Below are 27,343 nucleotides of genomic sequence, written 5' to 3'. Positions count from 1 at the left end.
AAACAAAACAAAGCAGAAGACTCAAAGACATATCTTTGAAAGGTAATGAGCTGTATCTCTCTCCCTCAATTCTGTAAAAATTGTATGTACACAGACTTACAGACCACCAAAATCTTTGCCGTTAACCTACAGTTACTAAAACAATGCAGTATGCTAATTTAAAGGTATGAAGGTTCAAGTACAGCTTATTCATTTTTAATTAAAAAGAAGAGCAGTAAGATCCTGATGCTACAGCCAAAGGACTTTCTCCTGTCTGCACTCTGCTCAGAGAACTCCCATTGCAGTCAACGGGGCAGCATACACACAGCAATGTCAGGATCAGTGCCACAGTTCAACACAGGGAACTATTTATATTTATGTCTTGTAAAGCATGAGAAAAATTTTGAGTTTTGACTAAATCTGCATTGAGTACTTTCTTACTCAAGTGTTTAAAGAGATATCGCTGTTCCCTAGCTATGATTTAGTCAAAGAAATCTCATTTTGTGGTATTATTGCTAGCCAAATATTTTGGGCCTTCAGTAGATACCAGGAAGCATAAGACACTAAAAATGCTAATGGCCACTACTATAATATTAATATTCATAAAACTACTGATGTTAATCTATATTCATCTTTCCTCTAGATTCCAGGATCCTACCTCAGAGAATGCTGCACTGAAGAAACTATTGTCTTAATACCCATTACAGCAAAAGTTTTAATGAAATATATAGCATAAACTCTCCATGCAATACAGTTACAATTTTCTTGTAAAGTCTTCAACCATATTGAAAAGAAGCACTCTGAAGTGACTTTTTTTAATGCAAGAATGTATTTCATCATTTATTCCTTTAGATTTTGCAAGAATAAAGTAGGTAGGAAATAGGCTAAACAGGTTAGAAAAATATTAACGCATAACACTGCTTATGCTACAAGCTATGAAAAGAAGCTGGAGTACCTGCCAAGCAGAACTGCAAATATCAGAAATTAAGCACTGATCCTGGCACATTCCACAGAATTATTTTGCAATGGTATTTTAACAGAAGCATCATTATACAGAACATTCAATAAAAAGACTTTCCTGGGATAATTTTTCTGAAACTTTCAGATGCCATGCATCTTGGTATTGCACTATAAATCAACCACAGAAAACTACTCAATTTACAGAAACTTATGTCACTCAAGGATCAGTACAAATTTCTTGATTTAAAGATTTTTCAATAAAGCCTTTTATAGGTTTAAGCCAAGTGCATTACTATAAACCTACCATACTGTAGGTCCCATAGATAAAGACTAAAACTGAATGTCATTATTGGAATAGTGAACATTCTCCCTCAGATATTTTAAAAAAGACCAAACCTTACCTCCAAGTATTAAAAATCAAACTGACTGTCTATTGCTTGACTTTTTTGTAGTTGTGATTATGTGTAACATTTACAATGAAGTCATAATGCAAACATCCACATCAGGGTTGTCTACCTTCCTTTACTCTATTGGAGTTTGCCACAGTATCCATGATTATGTAGAACCCCAAGTCTATTTATAGTCAAGATTAATATGACATCTTCATTTAATTTTAAATGATTATTACAGATTTAAAACAAACAATGTATGGAAGATTCGTTTAATATTGAAAAAGATTGAATAGTAATTTCTTCCACATAAAGTTAAATCGTTGAATAATAAATTGAAATGTTTATACTAAAAGTATTTAACATTCCAAATGAACTTGAGTCAATCCTTGCTATCTTTTGAGATAGACAAAGTAATCCCATATTGTAATATCAATAGATTTGAATCCCAACTGCTTCAAAAAGAATACTCAATAATAGGCCTATCTAATATAAAACATCAAAGTTCGTGACAAACAGATGGACCTACAGTAACAGTTAAGTCTTGCAGAATGCTAATGGGTGTCTTAAGCATAGAAGGAAATATTATGATACACCATGCAGTTTTACTGAACTCACCTGACAGAGGTGTAAAACCATTCTCTAGGAGCAGAGATGCATGCACAAAAGTAAGAATATGATTGCAAGTAACAGACTTTAAAAAAATAAAAACACTACAACTTCAAAACGAACAAAATGGCAACAGGGTGAAAATAATAAATAGAAAACATTTTTGGATTCCTCACCTCTCGTTTTGCAAGCAGCACATTAGGAACAATGTGTGGCAGGCAACGTCCCAGCATTAACATGACACTTTTTTCACTATCTGCAATCCGAGACACCTAGAAATCCAATTATTTTTATGACACAGCGCGACTGAAATGCAACCTTTTTCATTTATTAAAGCATTTTTCAGCAGAGACTAAACTTTCCAAGAACTATAAAAATAATCACTAGTGATTGAGCATAAATACACCTCAAAATTAGAATCTATCATTTAAATCTCACCAAATCATAAAACTTGTTTCTTAATACTTGTGCACAGGATTATTATGAAATCTATATGTATATGAATTCTTCTTAAAAGCTAGAGCTACTGGTTGGTTAATGGAAGTCAGTCAGTGAGAAGATTAAAAAAGGGTATTCTGTTTACGATAAGGGAAATATACCTCTGATCCCAAACGACTCTCTGCTGACATCCGACAGAAAGATAGTAGTGCTTGATGGAAAGCTGGTGACAACGTCCTGAAATAATTTTGTCAGGAGAAAAGAAAAAGACTAGATCAGAGTTGACATTGATGGAATCCTAGTTATTCATTCAGTTTTAGTCATATATATTGTGACATCTGAAAAGCAGGTTTTCTGTGTTGCATATGGGCAACTTCAACTTGCTTAAAGTCATATTTGAGCTAGATTTTAAAATCAGCAAACCCCTAGTTTTTGGTTTTTTGTTTAAATTAACTGCCATTTTGGATTGGATTAAAAATGTAATTTTTCGAATTCTCAAGTTATTCCCACTCGGCTCACATTCTTGGAGATAGAGAATGATGATAGTTGTACAGACCAAAATACAATTCAAAGAGTGAGGAAAATGAAGCTATGTTAACTCCAGCAGTGATAGAAAAAAAATACAATCTTTGCAAACTGCCAAATGACAAGGGAAAAGTACTAGTTCTGCATCAATTTATTTTCTTGTGCATACAGTATTCCTATCCAACAAGTCTCAGAGACATTTTCCATCTTATCGTACGAATGATGCCAACACTGGAGAAGTCAATTACAACCCTCGGCACTAAACTCCAGTAATCTGGAAAAGGCAGCCAGAAAGAATTTCCAAGGTTGTAAATTTCCTACTAATCCTGTACTAAAAGCAACTTTTAAAGGGAAGAATTTAAGATGAACAATATTTCCCCCTAGAGTATGATGCACCACAAATTATCAACAAAAGAAATATCCCATCCTGGGTAAAAACTTAAAAATGATGGATCTCAATCAATTTCAGAGAACAGAAATCTGGTAAACACATTTATTTAAGCACATATTTGTCCAATAATCCTGAAGTCAACAATATGTGATTATACTGAAAGGAAAAGCACCTCCAATTTAGACACATTTCTGTACTATAAGGCTGAGGATAAGCGTGACACTAAAGTGTGCTCCTGTTTTCAGCCAAATGCACTGCAGGTGTAACTGGTACAGAAGAGAAGTATGAACGCAGGATTAAGTTGTTGCCATCAAGGTTTCTTTGTAGGAAGCCTATAAACCCTTGGGGTCTAGTGGTTATCTGGCAGACTGTACTGGTGCCTTACAGCTGAACTTCATCTTGCTTTGCATTATTCCGAGATTTAGCATTTCTAGCTGATGCCTAACCAAGCACTTTTCACCTGGATAGAACAGAAATAGAAATAAGGTCTTATATTTTCTAGTTCCTAATTTATTCTAAGTGCTCGCCCCTACCTTCAGTTTGAGCCATGTCTCGAATTATGTCTTCCATCCCTTTTTTTTGGTATTAATTTATTGGTTCAGGGGATTGCCTTTCCTTATGAAAACTAACTGTTTGGTGGATAACTCACTAACTTTAGAAATTCTTCTGTAATTAAACTGAGAATGTCTATGTATATTTGATTTGCTGCACACAGTTTAGGATTTAGCACAGGCATGGGGACTGGATGTGGGTTTAGAGAAACTGCTTTACAAGATTTTATGCTACAGGGCTGATAAAAGAAAACCTGCCCCACTTACTCCTATCACTCTAGATCAAGCTGAAGCTTGTACTTTGTGTTTGCTTGAGAGACTATCCTGAAGAAATGCCAGGATCTGTAAAATCTTAGAATGAGCTTTATCTTGCACAGGTATTTCAATATAATACATGTTGTGGCATAGGTTTCTTTAACACAATATTCCTTGATACTAGAAGAGCTTTCAGTCTTTTTTCCAATAATTTGTTAGTTTTAGTCAGTCTTAGGGGTCATCATATGGGAACAGGATGCAGGCTTAAGCTTTTGGACAGGAAATTTCTCATTAGACAAGTGGGAGAATGAGGTTTTGATAAAAGAGCTCCATCTAGAGCCATGGCCTTCTTGGCCAATGGGTGAATAAAACTGACGCCGTATCACTGACCCTTTTTAGCATTGTTTGGAATTATGAATCTATGAAACTAAAAAAATAATAAGAGGACTTCTTAGACTTGACTTGCTCTTCTGAACTTTCTCTGATCAGAGTAACATCAAGAAAATAGCAAATAGCTATCACTATCCATTAGGACTGCCATGAGAATTATGAAGACATATGAACACCTTTTGAGAAACCACTAACCCAAAAAGTAGAGCTTTGTAATTATAAAGTGTTCCCATTGATTTATCTTGTTTGATATTTCCTGATCTGGAACGTGAGTATTTATTTTCCTGAAGTTTAGGGACACTGGAAGTGTCCTTGGATTGCCCGCATCATTTTTTAACAACCTGTTAAGTATTCCACAGATTGTTTAATTACACAGTCCATCAGAATACCTGATAAAATGTAAGGATTGACAACCATCCTTGGTTTACAGCACCACAGAGTATACAACATATTTAGATAACCATAACACATTGTCAATTACATTTCAAAAAAGGATAAGTTTTATGTAAGGGGAGAGAATATGAAAAAGATTCAGTAAAATATCTAGGAGGCAGGAAGTGTTAAACTGTGTGATGACCTTGATTTAACTAAGCTACTTGTTTGTCCTTATTCTGTGAAAACAAAGATATTTTAAGGTATGGAGATTTTAGATTTTAAAGCCTAGCTGCTCAAAGTTTGTTAATATTTTCTTCACGGGTCATATCCTCACTAGGTTGTTTTAGACATTTCTGAAAATGTCAAGATTCATACCCCGTTGAAATTTTTTTAAATTTAAGATGAAAATTCTATCACTGTTTCCCCAGAGATTCAAAAGTAGTTATGACAAGTTGTCACTAAATTTCCCAGTGGCGTGATTAACAGCACTTTGAAAGCAAACTCTTGGCAAACAGCATATATTCTACTACAATTGGTGGACTACATTTAGATTCTAGAATCTGTTTTATCAAATCTGGTAAAATCCTTGAAGGCTTTGACTGATAGGCTTGGTTCTGTCCTCACACATACAAGGAGACGGAAAACCTTCTGAAGGCTGATAAGCACAAGTATTCAAGATTTATTTTCAAATCTAAGAAGGCATTGCAAACAAGAAGAAAAAGTAAATATATAACAGAACAAATACAGAAAGTAGCTTACTTACTGGCAAGGGCAAGCTTAACTGAATCATACAAAGAATGCAAGTATCCTGGACTTTTGAGGTTTAATTCAAACTATTGAACACTTAAAGAGAGTCATCAGGTAAATATCGGTGATGCATTCAACTCAAACCACGTCCAGCTCTCTACTGCAATCTGTTATACAAGGCATTTCTCCAACTACTCTCCAGGTTCAAAACTGTTTTATGCCACTAGCAATGATCCAAAGCAGGCTCTCTTCATCTCCCCATCTGGGCAAGACATGTACAACAGTTACAGTATACACAGTAACGCTGTAATAAGGGATTCTAGGATTTTCTCCATGTAGTTTTAACATGGCTTTGAAAGAGTTCAATTTGTATATCTTCATATAATCACTTCCAGCCAGCTAGACAACCCCATCATTACAAGCCATGTGTTATAATGAGCCCCATCTAACTTGAGAAAGTCTAGAAGTAGGCTGGGTATATCTATAGCTAGGGACATATCTTTCCCTCGATTCTACCCTCTTACTACATTTTACTGACACACTATTGCCAGTTCAGTATAAAGATAGTTGCTACACATACATTCAGCACTTGACTAAATCAGCAACTGAAATTCCTTCCAAAATCAATACAGTTAGCAATTTCCATAAACTGGCAGTGAAAGAACGATCAGGAGAATAGTATCTAATTCTTCCAATCTGACAATTGCTTAGTTAGGAGTTGTAGATTTCAAACTAATTTAGACTAATTGTTAGAACAGATCCAGCCACCATTGTATGATGGAATTCTCAGAACACTGAATAGCAACCTATTGTAAACAATACAACTATTCCTTTACCAATAGGCACTGACTATTCCTTTAACTTCATCTATGTAAAGATAAGTTACTAAGTAACAGGATTTGAAGCTAGCACGTTTTCAACTTACCCTAGCTTTTGGCAAACCTATATTTAACTTTTAGGGTTAATACTTTGGATAACTAATAACTGTTTAAACTCAACATTTATAAAACTGCTCTTTTTAATCTAATTCCATAAGATATTTTTAACACCTTTAAAAGACTGACTGATGTTCAGCTGAAATTGCCAGCCAACTTTATTTTAAATTGTCCATTCTGCTTTTGTCAAGAGAGGATTAAATATGATCTTTAAGTATAAATTATTCTGTTGAGTGCAAAATCAAGTTTGATTTTAGGCCCTATTCCTGCAATAGGCTCTGCGCAGGCAGACCACTGAAGTCAGTAGGACTTTATGTGGATTCAGGGCTCTGCCTGACTAAAGGTCTTCCGAACCAGGGCCTAAATTAGGACTACAAACCATCTCTATCCATCTGTATTTATTCAGATTGAAAAATGACAGATCAAGGAAGCTAAAGTTCTTCTAAAGCAGGAGCAGGTATTCTAGTTTCTAGCTTTAAAGTTAATTTGTTAACCTTATCATTGCTAGTGATTTACTTCTGTTCCCTAGAAAGAAAAACATGCCTTCAGGTTTAAGTTTTCCACTGGATGCACATAAGTGTATTCTGAGTTGAACTCCACATTCAAAACTTTGTATCTAAAACCTAGCATTTAAAGGCATTTTAATTTCTGCAAGTTAAGATGATTCTTACTAGAACTTGATAGTAATTTTTTAGTCTTACATTTTGAAGAATGAATACACTGATATTCAAGAAAAATACTAGAGGCTAGTCAAAATATGAAGAAGGAATTTTTCAAAAAAATGGAAGTTATTTCCATTTTACAGGATTCACAATGAATTTGTTTTTTGCAAGAAAAAGTGAAGTGTTTAAAAAAAAAGTGAGTCCTGCCCTATTTTTGCTTTCATTTTTGGCAAGCTGCAATAAGACAATGTCCAGAGTACCTCACCTACATTTTCGTTTCTCTCCTTTCTTCACTCCAACTTTTCAGAATGTTGACAACTTTTGAGAAGTTAGAGTGGGAAAACTACAGATTAATTTTTCCTGCTGCCAGTAACTTATCAACAGCTGAGGAAGTTTTTTGGGAAAAAACTTCCCAGCCATACTCACTCAGAAAAAAGGCAAAAATCCTAGAAAATTTCTACTGCATTCTGTGGCAAGAGGAGAAAAAAAAAGTAGAGAACAAAAGCAGAATTCCAAAAGTGTTTTTCAAATGAAAATATTAGTTTTGAAATTTTCCATAAAATAGACAGATTAACTGAAAGCATTTTCCCTTGGAAAAAAAATTGGTTTTCAGCGTTTTTCAGTAAGAAAATATTTTGGCTGGAAAATTTTGACCAGCTTGTTAAAATACAGAAACAAGTGGTACACTTAACTAACTTTAAAAAAGGTATTTACTACAAGTGAGAGAGCTCTTATATCTGTTATGTTATGAAATACATAACTGAAAGGAATACACTTTAGATGGAAACTAATTCCATTAGTATAAACACACCTACAACATTTCTGCATCAGTTACTACTAGAATAGCTGGAAAGCTCAGAAAAATAACAAAAGCAAGTAGGATGGATACTGGTCCATATAGAAAGGAGAAAGAGCTGAAATAACTCATAAGGCAATCTTACTCAGAGCTGTTTTTGTATGAGAACAATAACTTTAGAAGTTGTACTAACTCCGTTATTAAACTTTTTTGGACTACAATATTCTTATTGGTCGCATGTATGTTTCTTTCTCCCAACCACTACAATGCTCAAAAATATCAGTGTGATAAGGATACTTTTTCTGAGATAACTATTTCATTTAAGATCTTGGTCAAAGAAACTAGGACTATAGCTCAGAAAAGTTACCTCTGGAGACTTTTTTAAAAATTGGCTTTCCACTAGCTGTCTTCCAGTCATCTGGCACAGAAGCTGATTTAAGAAACAGGTTACATATCACAATTAATAATTCTGCAATTTTGTATCTGAGTTCCTTCAGAACTCTTGGGCGAATACCATCTGGTCCTGGTGACTTACTACTATTTAAATTTATCAATTTCTTCCAAAACCTCCTTTACAACAACACCTCAATCTGGCAGAGTTCCTTAGGTGTCAGCAAAAAAGAATGACTCAGGTGCAGCAATTTCCCCCACGTCCTCTGCAGTGAAGACCAATGCAAAGAATTTATTTACCTTTTCTGCAGTGATCTTGCCTTGCCAAACTGACTGTATGGCAGACTTCCTGGTTCTGACGTACTTACAATTTTTGTTGTCGTTAGTTTGTGCATCTTTTGCTAGTTGCTCTTCTAATTCTTTTTAGGCCCACCTAATTATACTTTTACACTCTACTTGCCAGAGTTTATGCTCCTTTCAATTGTCCTCACTAGAATTTGACTTTCAATTTTTAAAGGATGCCTTCTGGCCTCAAACAGCTTCTTTTACTCTGTTTACCCATCAGGGCATTTTTCTGGTTCTCTAACTTTTTTTGTTTCCTTTTTTTGGATTTGGGGTATGCATACAGCAAGTTTCCATGCAGTTTGCAAGCATTTCACTCTTGATTGTTCCTTTTAAATTTCCATTTAACTAGCCTCCTCATTTTTGTGTAGTTCCCCTTTTGGAAGTTAAATACTTCTTTGGGTTTCTTTGACATTCTTTTTTGACTACAAAAAAGTTAAATTTAATCACATTATTTTCGCTATTACTGAGCAGTTCAGCTATATTCACTTCTTGGACCAGATCCTGTGCTCCATCTAGGATTAAAATAAAGGATTTCCTCTCTCCTGGGTTCCAGGACTACTTGCTTCAATAAGAAGTCATTTCAATAGAAATTTTATCTTTGCATCCCATCCTGAGGCGATGTACCCAGTCAATATGGGGATAGTTGAAATCCCCCATTACTACTGAGTTCTCTGTTTTTGTAGCTGCTCTAATGTTCCTGAGCATTTCATAATCACCATCCCCATTCTGGTCAAGTGGTCAGTAATATATTTGTACTGCTATGCTCTTATTCAAGCACGGAATTTCTATCTATAGAGATTCTACAATACAGTTTAACTAATTTAAGATTTTTACAATACTTGATGCTACACTTTTTCACATATAGTGCCAGTCTCCGACCAGCACGACCTACTCTATCATTCATATATATTTTGTAACCCACTATTACAGTGTCTCATTAATTATCATTGTTCCACCAAGTTTCTGTGATGCATATTATATCAATAGCCTAATTTAATATCAGATGGTCATGATTTCACTGGAACCAGGATTTACCCATTACCAGCTGACACAACGTGCGTGTATATGCTGACTGCAAAGTCAATCTCACATAAGTTAACAGTGCTTTAAGGTTGCATTTTAATACTATGTTTCTAGTGATGACAGGACCCAAGTCTCAAATCTCCAACAGCTGAATGTCACCGGACTTTTAGGGACAGCCTCCCTAAAAGGATAGGACAGTAAAATGCATAGATTTCTGACATTTAAATTGTAATTATATAGTTAACATTTTTAGTTATATTGGTATGCATTTGTCTAAACAATGCCTAAATACAGAACTCCTCAATCTCCCTGGAGGAAGAACAGAATAGATTTTATAAAGAGATGGAACACAGGAAAAAAAAATAGTAACATCCCTTTTCCCTCATTCATTGTTTTAATACCAGTGTTTTCGCCCTACAATTCCGAACTCAGGAGTGGACAGAAGTAAAAAAAAATATTCTTAATATTTAAATTTAAAAATGAAAATGTGTAATTTAACATCTTTAACAAATGTACTAAATGAACTCACACCCTCCCCAAAATACAAAAGAATTTAGAGAAATTTGTAAAGCCATCTATTATACTTAAATGAAGGGAATAAAGACTGGAAATTAGAAAGCAAGAGGTAGAAAATAAGTAAGAATTCTGTAGCATTGCGCTTTTAGAAAAAAAAAATCTCCCTACTGTGAAAAAAAGCATTTCAGTTTAAAACTTTTATCACTAACCTATTAGGTTTATCAAAGTGTACTGCAGCTTTATTTGATAGAACACAAGAGGGCAATTTCTCTCTCTCTTTGCTAGGGAGAGAATTTAGTGTATCATCTTTAGGTGTCTTTGAATCTGCTTCGGCTGATATGGAAAGGCTTATTTCCTCAGTTTTTCCATGTTTACTGTCATTGTCTGAACTCTTGATATCTAAGTAACGTCCATTGTCCTCTGGAACTGAGAGAGGCACGTGGACTAAGTCACAAATCACTGGAACAGCAAAATTTTCATTCTTGAGGAAGTCTATTTCACTAGAAGAAGAAAAACAAATGTTACATTGCAGCGTTTCAAAAGAAGATCTGAATCAGACAACTGAAATATGAAAATATTGTGGTGTAAATGAATACCATGCTATGTCAATTCTTTTTTACAACTTCAGTAATGTCTCATCTTATATCATACGAGATGTGTCGTGCTCCTTTCAGAGGGTACATCTACTGCAGAAAAAAAAAAAAACCCTCAACCCAAGCCTAAACCAACTGACTCAGGCTTGTGCTACAGGGCTAAAAATACCAGTGCAGATGTTTCCGCTCGGGATGGGGAAATGCGTGCCCCTGGTGAGGGGGATGCGACTCAGAGCCAGTGGTCCTACCTGAGTGAGAATGTCTACACTGCTATTTTTAGTCACAAGCCTGAGTCAGCTGACATGGCCTCTGAGACTCACTGCCACAGTGTTTTTTTTTGCAGCGTAGTTGTACCCTTTTTTTGTAAAGGAAAATGAAGTGGTGTAGCCAGAAAGATCTTAAAGTGTAGAAAGACTGATCTTTATATGTTTCGGGCTGAGCCCAAAGAATTCAACAAACACGAAGTGTCAAGAAGCACATGTCTATATGGAGTATAATATTTAAGATGTTTTGGCTTTGAATTAATTTTCAGAGCTCAAAATTTAATATACTTTCACTTGCCCTGAAATGGTAACTATACACTTTGACTAAATGACTGAGAGGTTATCACTTTTTGTATATATACATACATACTCTGAAGAAATCTTATTGTGTAACTTAAGGGATACATAAAAGCTGGTGCAAGACTAATAGTTTGTTTCTTTTATTTCAAAAGGAGAAAGTTGTTAAAATGAACATCCCCTCAGCAGTGTTTGCAACATAAGTATTGCAGTACTTAGGAACCAAAAGAAATTGACGACAGAAGTGAAACAAGATTTTCATTTTCCACGCAGAGAGAAATGCAAACACAAATAGTTCAACGGTGAAGAGCAAGAAGTATTTAAGTTCATTTTAGTTTCACTGTTTAAACAATTTAAATTAAGGATGTAAAATGTTAACCGGTTAACCAATAAGCATCAGTCTTACCGGTAATGTATTCAGTTAATGTTTAAATGCCTAACGTGCTGGGCCGGCAGCCGGGACCCCATGTAAAACATGGGGGTGCTGCAGCACCCGCCACGCCTGTTGTGAACTTGTCAATGGTAAAACATTAAACCGATACAACTGGAATAATTTAAACAGTTACTTTTTAAAAATGCCATTTACATCCTTAATGTAAATAAGATTCCTTATCTATCTATATTTAAGTTAACGGTGTCATCTTAATTTTCTATGATTGATAAATGCAGGAGATAAATTACTACACAGGTTGAACCTCTCTAGTTGGGCACCCTCGGGACCTGACCGGTGCCGAACCAGAGAATTTGCCGAACCACGGGACGTTAATATTGTAGTGAGCACGTCTCTTTTTATTTTTATCTCGCTGAGGCGAATAAATGGAACAACGCTTGCAACACCACCTATCCAAGGCTTACCGGCTCTCTTCATAACAAAGTGTTAGTGTTGTTACACAATTTTACTGTATTGGCAGAAGACAATAAGTAGGTAAAGCATAAAAAACAAAATAAAATCATGCCGGACCACGGATGTTACCCGACCAGAGAGTGCCGGACTAGAGAGGTTCAACCTGTATGTAACGGGAGCCCTTAAAAAGCAGTAAAAATCTGAAATATTCTATTGGTTCTAACAAAATTCCATATATTAAAGGTAAGATTCTGTCAGTTCTAGAGACAAACCCTATGAACAACTAGTGAGGTTTTTTGTTTTTTTGTTTTAAATATTTTACATATATTCTTATGTAAAATGCTGCAAAATCAAAAATACATACCTCTCAAGTCTTCGGATTTGTTCCATCAAAGACCATTTCTCACTGTTTAATGCATTAATTTGATCTTCTAATTTTTGCACTATTAAGCATTGCTAAATGCAAGATAAAAATAATGAAAACAATTTAGCAAATTACACTTATGACAGTACATAACAAACCTGCATAAGTGTGTTAACTATAATCTTACTTCTATTGACTGTGATGCTCCAAATATAGGAACGCTCCCTAGTGTAGGAGTGGTAACCTCTAACTCATCCTCTTCAACACCAACTGCTACATCCACAACATCTCTTGCAGTTACTTGATGGTTTCCGAAGTCACGATAGAGTTGTAACAAGTCTGGAGGCTTTGGAATGTTCAATCCTACATCATCCCACACTTCAAAATCCTTGAAAAGATTAAAAGCAGAGTCAGAAGTCTATGGCACATTTCTTTTTATTCTTGTTCACTTCATTTATATAGCTGCATAAGAACAAGACACATGCCAAAATGTCAAGGTAATTTGGAGAATGCAAGGTGAGCTGCTTATACCCAACTGAAGGGAAAAACAGAAGAAGTCAAAGTTGCTCTTCCAGGGCAGGAAGTAGTATCACCCCAAAGAAACTTCTAAGATCTGCATTAGGAAGCCTTCCAAAATGCACATCTGGCAATATTAGTAGTTTCTTTCATAAGGTGTGTGGATTTTATCCAGTATACCAGTCAGGCAAATTTTTAGCATAAAGCAGGCAGCTGGTGAAAGGGTATTGTACTACTGATGCAGGGGCCTTTTTACCCCTCAAAGTTTAAATAGATAAATAAATTAAATAAATTCCATCTCATACATACACATGGATTTTATTGCATCCATCTATCTATAAATAATACAGGGGCCTAAATTTTCAAAAATGCAAAGTCTCAAAAACTGTGTGCACAAATAATCCATTACTTACATAACTGGTTATTTGAGTGCATATTCACGTTCAATATTGGGTACCATGGGTGGCAGGTGAGGCTTTCCCTTGGGGAGGATAGGAAGCTCCCTGCCCCACCTGTTCCGGCTAAGGCCCCACCCCCCGCTCACTGCTCTCAACGCCCCGGAAGGCCCTGCTTGGGTTGAGCCCTTGGCCACGGCTGGAGCTCCAAGCCAGTTCCATCTCCACTCCACCTCTTCTCTCCCCCCACACCCAAATCTGCAACTGCCCCTCCCCTCCAGCATGAGGTTTGGGGAGGCTTAGCCTTCATTACACGCCACCCATGTTGGGCACTCAATCACAGTAATTGCGTACATTTCAAAACTTGGGAACCATTTTATCTTTTTAGACTATCACCTAAAGTTCTCTATTTTCTTGTTTGACTATTCTGCATTATTTCTTTCTCCACTATTAAGTTTGCTCAAAATAACATAAGAAAAGAGAAGAACATGTGTAAGACATTAAAATACATTTGATTATTCAAGTATGGTGTCACTTTGGGTTTGTCTACTCAGCAGCTAGGATTGTGCTTCCCAGGGTAGGGAGATGGGCATACAATAGCTCTGTTTGAGCAGGTGCACTAAAAACAGCAGTGTGGCTGCTGCCGTGACAGCTTGGGCTAGCCACCCAAATACTAATCTGTCTAAGCCAGAGTATGGACACCTGTAGCTAGCTTAAGCTGCCAACTATGCCACAGTGGCCACATTGCTATTTTTGGCATGCTAACTTGAATAGAACTCATGTACATCTGTCTATCATGTTGGGAAGCATGCTCCTAGCAGCTGTGCAGATATACCCTTAAAGAGCATCTTCAAAGATATTAAATGCTGACATTTTTGTACAATTCTTTTCCACTGTTCTTCAGGCATACATTTCTTGTTTTATATTAAAAATCTAGGATTTATTGTTTCCACTCTCTGCCTTTGAGGGCAGAATTTTGCCCACAAGTTCTGATATTGCTGATTATGCATGAGTATCAGATAATCCAACTTGACTCTCAGAGAATAGGTTGAGTTTGCAGGGCTGGCCTTTAAAAAATTTTCCCCCTGTAAACTGAACACATTTGGTATATAATGTGAGACATATGTGCAACCCAACAATTTAATTTTTATGGAGTCCATCTGAAGAGCAGAAATGCACATTAAGACACCACACTTAATAGAGAGCCTCAAAGAATTCTTTTAGAGAGATAAACCGTTCTGTTGCACACTATTTCAACATTACAAAAATTTTCATGTAATATGTGGTAGCATTTAAGTTTTTCCATAAAGATGTGCATTTTGTCCACTGCTATATGGATTTACAAAATATTATCCAATACTATGTAATAGTAATTCCCATCCCTTACTTCATTTTTAATCGAACCTTAAAAACAGACAGTAAATTCTGAAAGTTAATATTGTACACAGTTTGACTGAGAAATAGGTATTGTATAAATTTATGAAAACTGCTGCACAATATTTTATGTTGGGGAAAGATTGCTTGCTTTACCTTATTTAAACATACCGATAAAATTCACTTCAAAGCAGCAAGCAGAATATGATTATTTTCTTGGTATTTGTTCCACGGCATGTAAAATGAAGTTGAATTTTTGAAAACACATTGTTTTTTTTCCCCTACTGGTAAAGCTTCCATTGTGGGTCATAATTCCATTATTGACGTGGTGATTGGCTGGGAAGTATTAAGCAAGTAGAAGACCCGAACTCTTTCCCTGCATGTTGGTTGTAAGTCTCGGGGACTGTCTACATTAACCCAGAAACGAGCCGATAATCAAACTTTTCTAAAGATGCTAAACTGAGGAAATCACTACACAAACTTGGAATAGTTACCCTGATGGGCTATTTTTAGTCCATATAGTTACTTCTGATGACAAATGCATAGCAAATTATTTAGAAAATTAATTTCTCATTTCACTCTCTATATGCTGTAATTAGAATACACAAAAAATGGTTATTGTAATAAAAACTATGATCAACTGAAGGTTTTCAGAAGAAGATAATGTTCAAACACACCTTTTAAGAGTGACCTTGTGTGTTTGTGACAGCATGTCGGAAAATATATGGCAGTTTTGCATTTACAAATTATAACTGGATAATGGATTACCAGATTATAAAATGTTCTAAAATATAGTTCTACCCATTTGTGTGTGCTCGGCAGCCCTTTATTTACATGTTTTGAAAACAAAGCCTATTTTGATAGTGCTCCTTTACTTTCAATTTATGGCTCTAATCAGCAAAATATTTATGGCCATGCTTAATTTTATGCATGCTAGTAGTCCCACTAACTTCACTGGGATTACTCAGGTGCATATCGTTCAGTGCATTTGTAAGAGTTTGCAAAACCAGAGCTCATTTCAAGAACTATTCTGACATCAAAAACAAATTTAAAAAACCCAGATTCAAAAATAAGAAATGCAGGCAAACATTGTTTTCATGAAGGTTAACCAAACTTTACCTGATCATCACTTTCATCTGAAAAGGTTATTGAAGTAAGCTTGTAACTATTCTTTAATAAAAATTCATTGACTAGGAAGTTTAGAGCTCTTTTCTCAAGAGGTTTGATTGGCTCCTGGAAAAAAGAAAACAATGAAAACTGTAAATCTTATGCTCACCTTCTTTATGGTTGCTATGCTACAGCTGTATGTGGGTTAAAGTTATTAACTCAATGTCTGTCAACCACCTACCTGAATTTCAGGACTTGATTTATAATTTTTTCGTTCCTGCAAAGGAACTTCATTTTCTGCAAAAAAAGAAGTTAACATAAAATTTACTCTCTTTCACCTGGAAAGAGGTCAGCTACTTCTACATTGTCAAAGTAGAAAGACTAAAGAAAAGGTTTATGTACACCACCTGCAGCCTGAGTCAGGTTGGCTCGGAGGGCCTGAATGGTCTCCTTGGCTTTCCGTAGTTCAAACTCCAGGACTGGACAGGGATTTGGATTAAACACACACAGGCATCCAACCAAGGAAAGGGAAACAAAAATAAAATATAAAAAGCAAGGATGGGTGTAAAAAAAATATACAGTTTGTATTAAACAGAAAGCATGCAGTCTTTATGGAACTCATGGACACATGCAGCAGAGTTGGCTTGAAAGCAAACTGGTGAACATTTTCCATAATCATAGTGGTCTACAGTTAACAAAACTGGAAGTTCAAGCTGTCTGACAAGGAATCGCTGTAGGTTTTTAATAAAATTACTATAATATGTATCTTAACTTTGCATTAAATTGAGGAAAATGTAGTGATGCTTCCAACCCTCCCCTCTCCAAATCCTACTAACCAATATGCTGTGATCTTTTGGGATAAAACAAAGGGAGTAGTTTTTAAAAAGCTAGTGTTAGAGGTAGTGGAAGCAGTTTGTGTGGCAAAGCTGAATTAATTTAGAATGCCATGGTATTGTTGTCCTTTTAAACTATTTAAGGTTGTTTTATAATAAAGAAACTACACACTATTTTGCTACTTTGAATGAATGCCATAGAGACATCTCAAAGTTTGAATCCCACTGTATTTTTTGCTATGAGACAGTTACCAAAATATCATTTACAAGGTTTTTTGTTACAATTACTATGAGTTTTCTGTTATTTTCTAGAAGACGACTTGGATTTTTCACTTTAACAAGACGAAGTGAAGCTACTGCGACAAGTCAAATACATTTAGATATGCATTGCTAAAAGAAAGACCTATATAGATCTCAGAGTCCTCAGAGGAAGCTTACAGTACACTCACTGATTCATAAGTAATGTTTCCTCTGAAAGTCTTTACTTATACTACAGTTCTAAAACTAAGGTCAACTGAACTCATTCAAAATTGGAGATTCAAAGAGTATAATAAAATTTAGCTGTTCAACATCTCCATTATGAATTATCCTAACAATGTTCCAATAAAGTTTACTCTAACCAGTATTTTTTAAATGTGAGTACAGTGCTGCTACCTTGAAAGTTATAAAAATCAAGGTCAGATATACAGTGGCTGCCAATTTAAAATATACTTTGAACCTCTGTAAAAGGATTTAACAACTTTTCTTTTCATAGCCATTTACATTTAAATATTTTGAGGGAACCTATTTAGGGAGTTACCAGCGCTCAGACACCTTGCTGATTCAACTCAGCCAGGTATAGAGTATGCGCATTAGTCTGAATACCAAATGTTGGCAATTATACTTACGGTAAATACCAAATATTCGGTTGTCTAGAGAAAATGAAGTAGTTCAGTACTTAACTATAAGTGATAAAACTATATACTTAAGTATTAGCTAAAACTACTTTGGAGAGCTGAGATGGTCTAAACTAATTTAATTTTAATACCGATGTGAAGCTAATGATGCTTTAACTCTGTCAAATAAGAACAAGTTTAATATATTCTTCACACAATCATTGCCTGGAAACACTTTACTGGAGTATTCTGAAAGATTATTTTAGATGACAATGCCGTGAACAAAGTGTTTCATTTAATTGGCTCTTGTTTGTAAGATGTATTATTCAGTGCTGGACAAAAAAGTGTACAAATAATTCAGTTTCCCTGTTGGACTGACATTAACAAGAGCCTCTTGACTATAAATGAGTGCATGGAAAAAAGATTCACTCAGTTTGCATTTATCCATCAAAACTGAAGTAGTAACTACAGTACATCACATTTACTATATGAAAGTAACTTGTTTGATGCACAGAATTTTACTGCAGCAGTACAAAAGCACAACTGAGGATCTGTTGAGAAAGTATGTAAAAGATCTCTTTAGTACTCAGCAATGCTGATCTGCAAACATTTCTGTGCAACCAAGTTAGAAAATGTTTTTACTGAAAATTACACTTTTATATATAACTAATCATTTTTAGTATTTGCTTAAACATATGAATATCACACAAGTTTATAGTTAGATTCTAAATAGTAATGTGTTGATTTATTCAAATTTGTAAAATATAAAAACTATGTAACTGATTGAATTTAGATACAATAATAATTTAACAAAAAGTGAGCATGTATTCATATTTTTGGATCTCTTTAAAATATTATAAAATGATAAAAAATAAATTACAGAACAATTGCAGATCAGAAGTGCCCTGCACCAGAATGATATAAATGTAAAAGAATATTGGTAAAAAACACAAACTGGAGAAACTCAGGAATCCCACTGAGGAAAACTGAAGCAGAAATAAGAGACATATGACTGAAGGCATAGAAAGCCAAAAAACCCATTTCAGACAAACCCATGTCAGACGGCAAGAATTAAAATTTGAGTGAACAACTGCAATGATGCTGAAGGAATAAAACACAACCATTATGACTTTACCTGCTTGTTCCTACCAAAATGCATTACTCTGCTGCATGTTTCTCTTTAAATGGCTTAGGATTTTAAATAAGACAAATATCTGAGGAGCATTAGCTCTACAGTATGTCAAAACAGCCACATTATATGGCACAAAATAAAACTGACACTGTTAAGTCTCAGACCTAATTTCTTATTGTGTATAACTCAGCTATGTTAGCTCCCACCAAGCTGACAAAATTTCAGTTTTCAGTAACCTAAATTTGCCTTTAAAAAATTTTTTTTTAAATGTGTACATTTGTCAGCATTTGCCTTTTCTTACTGTGCATGATTTGTAAAATGTTAGTCCAAAATATTGATTAATCTTTTAAAATATCATTCAGAATTAACTTTTTTATTTGAGAGAGACAATTATGCATATTTCAACAAGCAGCTACATTTCATGATGTCTTGTTACCGCATTTTTTATCATACAACAATGGTCAGCACCAATGTCAATATATGCTGATAGTTCTAGCTGGGGAGATCTTTTTTACTCTATTTAAGAGAAAAATTGCACTGCCTGATAATTTAGCAAATATTGACCACTGTATGGTATCAGTCCCTTGTTGTCAGGGAGTTTAATTCCCTTGTGATCTAAGAGCAGCATGTATAAATACCGCCACTGGACTCAGTCCATTGGACTACTTTAAGTGTCAGGCTTGATGGACCAGCTAACAGGTACAGTCCATTAGGCAACTTGGAGGGAGGGCTTATCAAGAGCAATCCGGATAAGTCTAAGTGTTTGGTGTGAGACAGCTCTCTTAAGGAAGAAATTGAGTTTCCTCCCACCTCTGTGAGGAAAGCAGAGATTCGGAAGCTGGAGCCCAGAATGTGGCTAATCTCCCTACAAGAGGGCATCATTGAACTTTTCACTGTGCCTTAAAATTCAATGGTTTCTGTAGTAATTAGCCTTCCAAGTCAGGAAGGCAAAACTGTCCAGGTAGAATTTGCTTCAAGAGACTGGGGTTGCTTGCTCCTCCTGCAGGGAAGAAGAGCTCAGATTGCCTTCAGTTGCTTTAGGAAAGCACTGAGCCTGCATTAGTGAAGTTGAACCTTTCAAGTAAGTGACTAGGGTCAAGATTAAAAACAAAAACAAAAAACACGATTATTTTCAGTGCCTCAATTTGTGGGTGACTAATCTGAGACACCTTAAAGAGGCTTGATTTTCAGGGTGGGTTGGCTCAACATTTTCTTAAAAACCAGGCTTCTTTAAGAATCTCAAAATCATTAGACACTTCAGACTCTTGACCCTAAGGCTGAGAACTCCAGTTTAAAAACACACTGCAAGTAAGGCTTGGTCTACACTACCCCCCCTAATTCGAACTAAGGTACGCAACTTCAGCTACGTGAATAACGTAGCTGAAGTTCGAAGTACCTTATTTCGAATTAGTTGAAACTTACCTTGGTCCACACTCGGCAGGCAGGCTCCCCCGTCGACTCCGCGGTACTCCTCTCGGCGAGCTGGAGTACCGCAGTCGACGGCGAGCACTTCCGGGTTCGACTTATCGCGTCCAGACTAGACGCGATAAGTCGAACCCAGAAGTTCGATTTCCAGCCGTCGAACTTGCCGGTAAGTGTAGCCAAGGCCTAAGGGTCAGAGACTACTTCTGAGAGGGCAGGGGGACAGGCAGAAGGAGTGCAGGGCTATGCTATGTTAGTAATCTTCTCTGCGCACCAAAAAAATAAAGTAGTTGCAATAAATATCTGAACTATAACCAGCTTGGCATCTAGTTCTTGGAGAGCCACTGGGTCAAATGCATGCTTGTAAGTAGTACAATTCACGTTACTTCAGTGAAATTTGTAATATTATATCTCTGAATCAGTTGGTCAGCCTTTTTCCATAGTACTTCACATATGACAGTGTAAAGGCAGTTACTATAGGCAAGTGTCTCTATTCCTTTCATACTGTATCTTCTGAAGTCACTGTTTGCAGTGTTACTGTAGCTACATTGGTCCCAGGATATTAGAGAGAAAGAAGGTGGGTGAGGTTATATGTTTTATCAGACCAACTTCTATTGCTGAAAGAGAAGCTTTCGAGCCATACGGAGCTCTTCTTCAGGAGCAGGGAAAGATACTCCGCGTGTCACAGCTAACTACAAGGTGGAACTGCTTAGCATAAGTAGTTACATACTGTAAGAGATCATTTCATCTGTGGTAATGAGATTACTGGAACACCGTATAAATGTGGGGAGGAAGGGAGAGCCAGACAGGAAGAAAAAAAAAGAAAAAAAAAGGGAGCGATAGGGGAGGGATGAATGGAACTGACAGATTTGACAGTGGGGATTGATTTTTTGAGTTAGTTCATATTTATTAATCACACAAATCAGGGCATCACATGCCTAAAATTTCCAAACCTCCAGCTCTAGCAGGTATAGTTTAGTAGTTATTGGATACATTTTTCAAACTCCAATTAACAATTTCAAATCACTACAATATTTCTATACCACAAAGTGAATTTAAGATGGAGCAGAAGCCTCAGTTCTTATATTCCATTCTCTTAATACAGGATGCTATAGGTTTTTGATTGCAAGCTTGTATTCTTTATTAGTCTGTAGGAATGAAACCCATTTTCATTAGCTTGTTATTTTACCATAATGAATGTTTGGCAGGTATCACATTTTTGCCTCTATTACATTCAAAGAATATAATAAAGTGGGTTCTAATAGTGACTAGCCATGGCACAATTCTGATTTTACAACCAAATCAGGACTAGTTTATTTTAGCTATTGATGAATACAATGGCTTTCTAGCTTTCTTACTACTTTCAAGGGGCACAACAATAAAATCAGAAATTATGAGTTCTGTATAGAGAAATCTTTAAAGGGGAGGACAGCAGTATGAAAAGGTAGTTAATTCCAAGAGCTAGGATAAACTATTATCAAAAGGAGCCTTGTGTATATTAGATTATGTCCTCACTTCTTCCCAAGACCGAAATTCAAACTCTTAAGAGCACTATGATATCAAAATGTCTCCTTAGACAAGAGGAGAAAAAGTGAGAGAAAGCAGGAGAAGAATAAGAAGAGGGATTAAATTAGTCAAGTTTATTTTGCAAATTTAAAAACAGCTTGTCTTTGCAACTAAGAGCAACTTTAAGAGCAACAACTGTAGCTCAGATTATATTTGTTTAAATGGACGCTGAAAATTTAAAAAAAGAAAAAGAAAGAAGTCCAATGCTGGAAACAGTTCTCCCCTATGTTGGAATAACACTTAAAGATTAAATAAAATTATTTTCAATCTTTTATAGTAGTTTATTTTGTGTGTTTCTGACAGAAACATGCATCATTGTGTAGCTCGAAAGCTTGTCTCGCTCACCAAAAGAAGTTGATCCAATAAAATATATTAGCTCACCCACTTTGTGTCTCTAATATCCTGGAATCTAGAGGATCTAGATCCAGCTACAACAACACTGCATACTGTACAGTCAGTTTATCATTTTGGTGGATCATTCACACAGCAGCTGGGGAAGGAGATTTGTGCTGCCTTTAGCTAAACTAGGATTCAAACTCACTGGATCTTTTTGAAAACTTTACAAAGAAGCAACTTTACAAACTTGCACCTGTTCCAAAATTCTTAAGTCACTTTTTTAAGACAAAAATATCTTGTATGCATCACCACTGACATAGTAATGTCATGCAAAATTGTGCCACTAGTTTATTACTTAGTTCATAGTCCATTTCTGTAACATCATTTATAAGGACCAATGAGATCTGTTACAAGGAAGGCCCAAAAAATCTGAGTTGCTTTAAGTTATTTCAAAAATGCCCCTTGCTATATTAAAAAAACCCTTAATTTTTACATTGATTTGGAGAAGGCTTTCTAGATTTTACATTGGAGTGCTATCAAATTTTCTGTAAATTAAGGTTCCTTCCATCATTCCTGATCAAAAGCGACTGACGCAGTATTATAGTGGTGTGTTAGCACCACTATAGTTAAGATTGCATCAAGACTTCTGTTTAAAATGTGACCTTGCTGAACCCTCTAAAATCCACATGCTTACTCAGATTTCTTTGGAATTTCATGTGCTCAGGAAGGGTGCAAGGTATGGTTAGCGATTCAAATTTAGGTTCATTTGAACTAGGGACAGCAGTGATATAAGCCCCCCCAAAAATAGCCATTTTCCAAAAAGTTTCTAGGAGTTTTTTTGCGCCACACCAGAGATTAAACTATGGATTTGATGTGCATCAAAATGGTCTCAATCTATTGAGTTTTACTGAAGGTAATGCCTGTATAATGCTGTATGATTTAGTATGACCATTTATATAACTGATATTACAATATGCAATTGCAACAAATCTTGAACAAAGTATGTCATGTAAGGTGTCAATGGAAAAGTTATGATTTATTAAGTATGATTATCCTGTTTATATGCATGTATCATCTTTGTATCTGAAGTTATATATATTGGCTATGTACTGGTATCTTAAAAGTGTTGTATTCTTGGGTAACACCCACACGACAGAATTTACATTAGGGCCAGACAGCTATGTATTGATGGCCTATCAAAGGCACTTAGTTCTCACAATGGACCATAGAAGAAACTCATCCAGGCCAGATGGCTCTTCCTGAGAACGCCTCAGAGTTTGAGGGGCCAATAGCCACCCTCTGTGGTTCCTTAAACTATGTAAGGGCATGGGATATATTCCTGTAACTCCAGACTCCATCTTTGGCCAGTAACTTTCCACAAAAGGGGCTTTGTTTGGGACAGTAAAATTAAATGTATATGGCAGATGATTAAAAAAAAAGGACCCCTGAGATATCTCCATGTTGTCTTCATTTCCTGCTTCATTTCTCTGGACTAAATTTCTACCAATGAAGCTTTAAACAAGGACTGATGATCACCCAATACGTCTGAGTAACTTGTATGTATATGATCTATTAAACGTTTATAATGCTCTTCTTTTATTAAACCTTTGGATTTTAGTTACTAAAGGATTGGCATCAGTGTGATTACTGAGTAAGAGCTGAGTTATATATTGACCCTGACTAAGTGGCCGATTTCCTGGAACTGGAGGACCCTATATATGATGGAATTGGTTTTCAATAACCATTTATCATAAAGTCCAGTGACTGGGTGATGAGCCAAAGGCTAGAATGCCTAAAGAGATTGCATTTTTCACTTCTTGTTAACCAGTGTTGTGAAACAGAAGTCTACTTTACTGGCTTGGTATATCTAAGGACAAAATAAACACCAGTTGGGGTGAGTATGCCCTATTTCTCAGTTGGTCCTGAATTTGGCATCCTCAGCCATGACCCACTGAGGCATGGTGACAACCTGGCACCCACTAAGTCTTTGGAGGACCCAAATTGTGAACAATATTTAAGATCATCTTCATCTGAACTCCGTCATCATGCCCCAATATGCCTCTGTTAACACACACCCCTTTATTCTGCCAACCACACAGTTGCTGAAACATACAAACTCTTCACCTCTTTTACAGCCCATTCACTCTCACTACTAAAAGGAGAAATGGGGGGGGGGCGCGAGGGGGGAAGCTGCCCATGCCACCTTCCCTCTAATCCCCTGGATCTGGCAGTAGCCAATGGGAATTATTTGGATACACCCCATGTGCAGTCAGTGTGTTAGGCACTAGATGTATCTACACTATGTAGTGGAGGCGGTAGTTGGGCTTACTTTGTGTTTGTGATATGAGGACTTGAGTGAATTACTTTGACGTGTGTAACAAAGCTCTGATTAGACTACGAGATCTATATTTCGCAAACTCCAATGTGTTTGAGCAAAGGTAAAAGCTACGTGTGCACCTTCAGGATGCAGAATGCATCATTTCAGTGCAGACTTGTGTACATTATATAATTAGCAGAGTACAGGGGTTTTAGCATGAAGGATACTGTCAGTAGCAAGTTGGGATATGACAGCAGTCTAAGCATTTATTATTTGCATGCACTCCAGGTAAAGTGAGTGTGTAGCTCAGGGGTGGGCAAACTTTTTGGCTAGAGGGCCACATGGAAATTGTATGGCAGGCCATGAATGCTCACGGATCCCGGCCAATGGGAGCTGCGGGGGCGCTGCTCGGAGCAGGGGCAGCGTGCAGTGCCTCCTGCTGCCCCTATGCATAGGAGCTGGAGGGGGGACATGCTGCTGCTTCCGGGAGCTGCGCGGAGCCACGGCACATGCGGAGCTCGAGGGCCAGATTTAAATGTCTGAAGGGCTGGATGCAGTCCCCGGGCCATAGTTTACCCACCCCTGGTGTAGCTATGCTGAACGACGGAGGCAGTAGTTAGCTCTGCTTGGTAGAGGTGTATTTGCAAGATCTGTGGATTACTTGGCGTGCATGACAGAGTTGTGATTATGGCCTGAGATCTAGGTTTTCCATCATCGTGTTTGTGAGGAAAGGGAAGAGGTGCATGTGTACCTTCAGGATGCAGCAGGTATCATTTCTCTGCAGAACTGCATAGGTTTTGTCAGGAGCAGGTCACAGAGCTTTTATTACAAAGGATATTGTCCGCAGTGAGATAGAATATGAGATGACCCAATGCTTTAATGATTGTTAAGTGAAACTGAAGGTTGAGATAGTATCCTGTGAAGAAGTGTAAGGGAGATGCAAAAGACTGTTAAGCGGTTCTTAAATTGTACAGGCATGATAATCTTTCTGGGGAGTTGGCTAAATGTGCGAGTATGTCAGGATCTGTAACTTCCTGATGCCTACAGTGCCAAGAGCCAGGGTGAATATATGCATATTGAGAAGTTGCTTGCAGAGGGTGGCATGATCAACCTTCCCCCTTTTCCCTGCCCCTCACCTTTGTCCTTGAAAAGTATTAGCTGAAATCCTGGGGATGAGAGTGAATGGGTTGTTGAAGGAGGTGAAGAGCTTGTACATTTCAGCAACTGTGTGTGTGTGTGTGTGTGTGTGTGTGTGTGTGTGTGTGTTTGTGTGGGGAGGGGCGGGTGGGATAATCAGAATAAAGGTATTTGTATTAATGGGGCATATTGGGGCATTGCTAAAAGAAGGCAGAGTTAAGGCTGCATGAGCAACCTTAACTGTTCATTTCCTGGTTTTCAGAAGGTTAAGTTTCACTCAACTCAATGCTTTGCAAAGGGACAATATATCAAGCAAACTTATCTCTGTATTAAAGTGAACAGAGCTAATGCTCTGATTGGGGTAAATTTCCCTTGCTCTCCTCAGGTAGCTCTTACGCAATTTATGGTTTCTGGAGCGTATGATAAAACTGGGCAAAATCCACAGTAGTTCTCTCAACAGCAGGGTCGGGAGAAAAAGAACTTTATCCATTCAATTTCCTCATTCAAAAAACCCCACCAGCTACAAATGTCAGGGCTTTCTGGAGTACTTTTATTTGGAACACACTCTGAGGAGGACAACAATTTCTAAATGCATAATAGAAACAAACTTGTAGTGTGTATGTAGCAAAATATGGCCATAAGACAGACAACCAGCATCTTTAATTGGTTGACCAGTGCAATATGCTCATGGAAAGAAATACCATTCGACAAGTTGGTTGCCAAATTCTGCACCAGTTTCAACAATCTTCTCAACAGCACATTGTGACACTGGTAGACCAGTGCCAGTTTATGCCAAAGTCCCTAGGTCTCAAGTTAATACTATCAAATGAATAACTGGAAACCAGTTTGACTCACCTTTGTATTGTTATTGCTAAAATAGGTATTAGACTTGTAACAATGTGTTTAGATTTCATGAAATGCTTGTAAATTGCTACATGTATTAATCTTGCTTATTGTACCTGTAACCCATTCTATAAGGTAACATTTAGTGTTTGTTCTGTAACTGCAAAAATGTTTGCTCTGAAACTGTAAATCCAGTTATGGGGGAAGCATTACCAAGTGTGAAATACTTGTTCACCACAAGAGATGTTATCTTCTCCCCAACAAAAGCAGGTCTACAGACATTGGACAAAAGATTTAGTTGACTGCTTCCCCCACAGCCCTGAAGAGGGTATGTGCCCAAGCCTTCATCCTGTCACAGCTTGAACGCTGTGGAAAGGAATTAAAATGCCTGCTAAGGAGAAATTATTCCTATGCTGCTTGAACTCTGAGGGGCAAGAATTTCTAAGGATAACCAAGGAGTCCGCACCTGTTTTGGCTGGGTTAGCCCTACAGGTATACAGAGTTTGCTTATAATAGAAGTTACAGTCACCTTTCAAAAGGTGACCAACTCATTTGTGTGTGTGTGTGTGTGTGTGTGTGTGTGTGTGTGTGTGTGTGCGCGCACCTGCTTTAACTTTATAAATAACTCATTTCTTTTTCCTAGTTAAATAAACCTTTAGTTAGTTAGTTACAGGATTGGCGATAAGTGTTGTCCTTGGTTTGAGATCCGAGTACAACTGACCCAGGGTAAGTGACTTATCCTTTGGGACTGGGAGTAATCTGAATATTATTGTGGGGGTGTTTTTTTTGTGTGTGTGTGTGTGTGTAAAGCAACCATCTATCACAAAGTCAAGCTTGCCTGGGTGGCAAAATA

General features: G+C 36.8%; 1 protein-coding gene across 10 annotated transcripts in view; it reads right to left on the bottom strand.

Moving 5' to 3' along the window:
• RELCH (RAB11 binding and LisH domain, coiled-coil and HEAT repeat containing) overlaps nucleotides 1-27,343 on the bottom strand; it is a 116,549-nt gene that overhangs the window by 68,280 nt on the left and 20,926 nt on the right. For 8 of the 10 annotated variants that reach the window (XR_010598688.1, XR_010598687.1, XR_010598689.1 and 5 more), the window contains exons 3-10: nucleotides 16,437-16,508; nucleotides 16,271-16,326; nucleotides 16,042-16,155; nucleotides 12,825-13,025; nucleotides 12,638-12,729; nucleotides 10,486-10,776; nucleotides 2,537-2,612; nucleotides 2,114-2,209 (exon numbers count right to left, since the gene is read on the bottom strand). Coding sequence is in view for 6 of the 10 variants with exons in the window: in XM_005300945.4 (XP_005301002.1) it covers nucleotides 2,114-2,209; nucleotides 2,537-2,612; nucleotides 10,486-10,776; nucleotides 12,638-12,729; nucleotides 12,825-13,025; nucleotides 16,042-16,155; nucleotides 16,271-16,326; nucleotides 16,437-16,508 (998 nt within the window). In the remaining 4 variants the exon portion in view is untranslated. Of the gene's footprint in view, nucleotides 1-2,113; nucleotides 2,210-2,536; nucleotides 2,613-10,485; nucleotides 10,777-12,637; nucleotides 12,730-12,824; nucleotides 13,026-16,041; nucleotides 16,156-16,270; nucleotides 16,327-16,436; nucleotides 16,509-27,343 lie in introns of those variants that run through there. The other 2 variants (XM_042860603.2, XM_065584825.1) reach the window with 2 other exon arrangements.

Source organism: Chrysemys picta, chromosome 2 (genome assembly GCF_011386835.1).
Source record: "Chrysemys picta bellii isolate R12L10 chromosome 2, ASM1138683v2, whole genome shotgun sequence".
NCBI classification, from domain to species: domain Eukaryota; kingdom Metazoa; phylum Chordata; order Testudines; family Emydidae; genus Chrysemys; species Chrysemys picta.
Note: the sequence above shows the minus strand (reverse complement) of the source record. Positions and strands in the feature narration are given on the sequence as shown.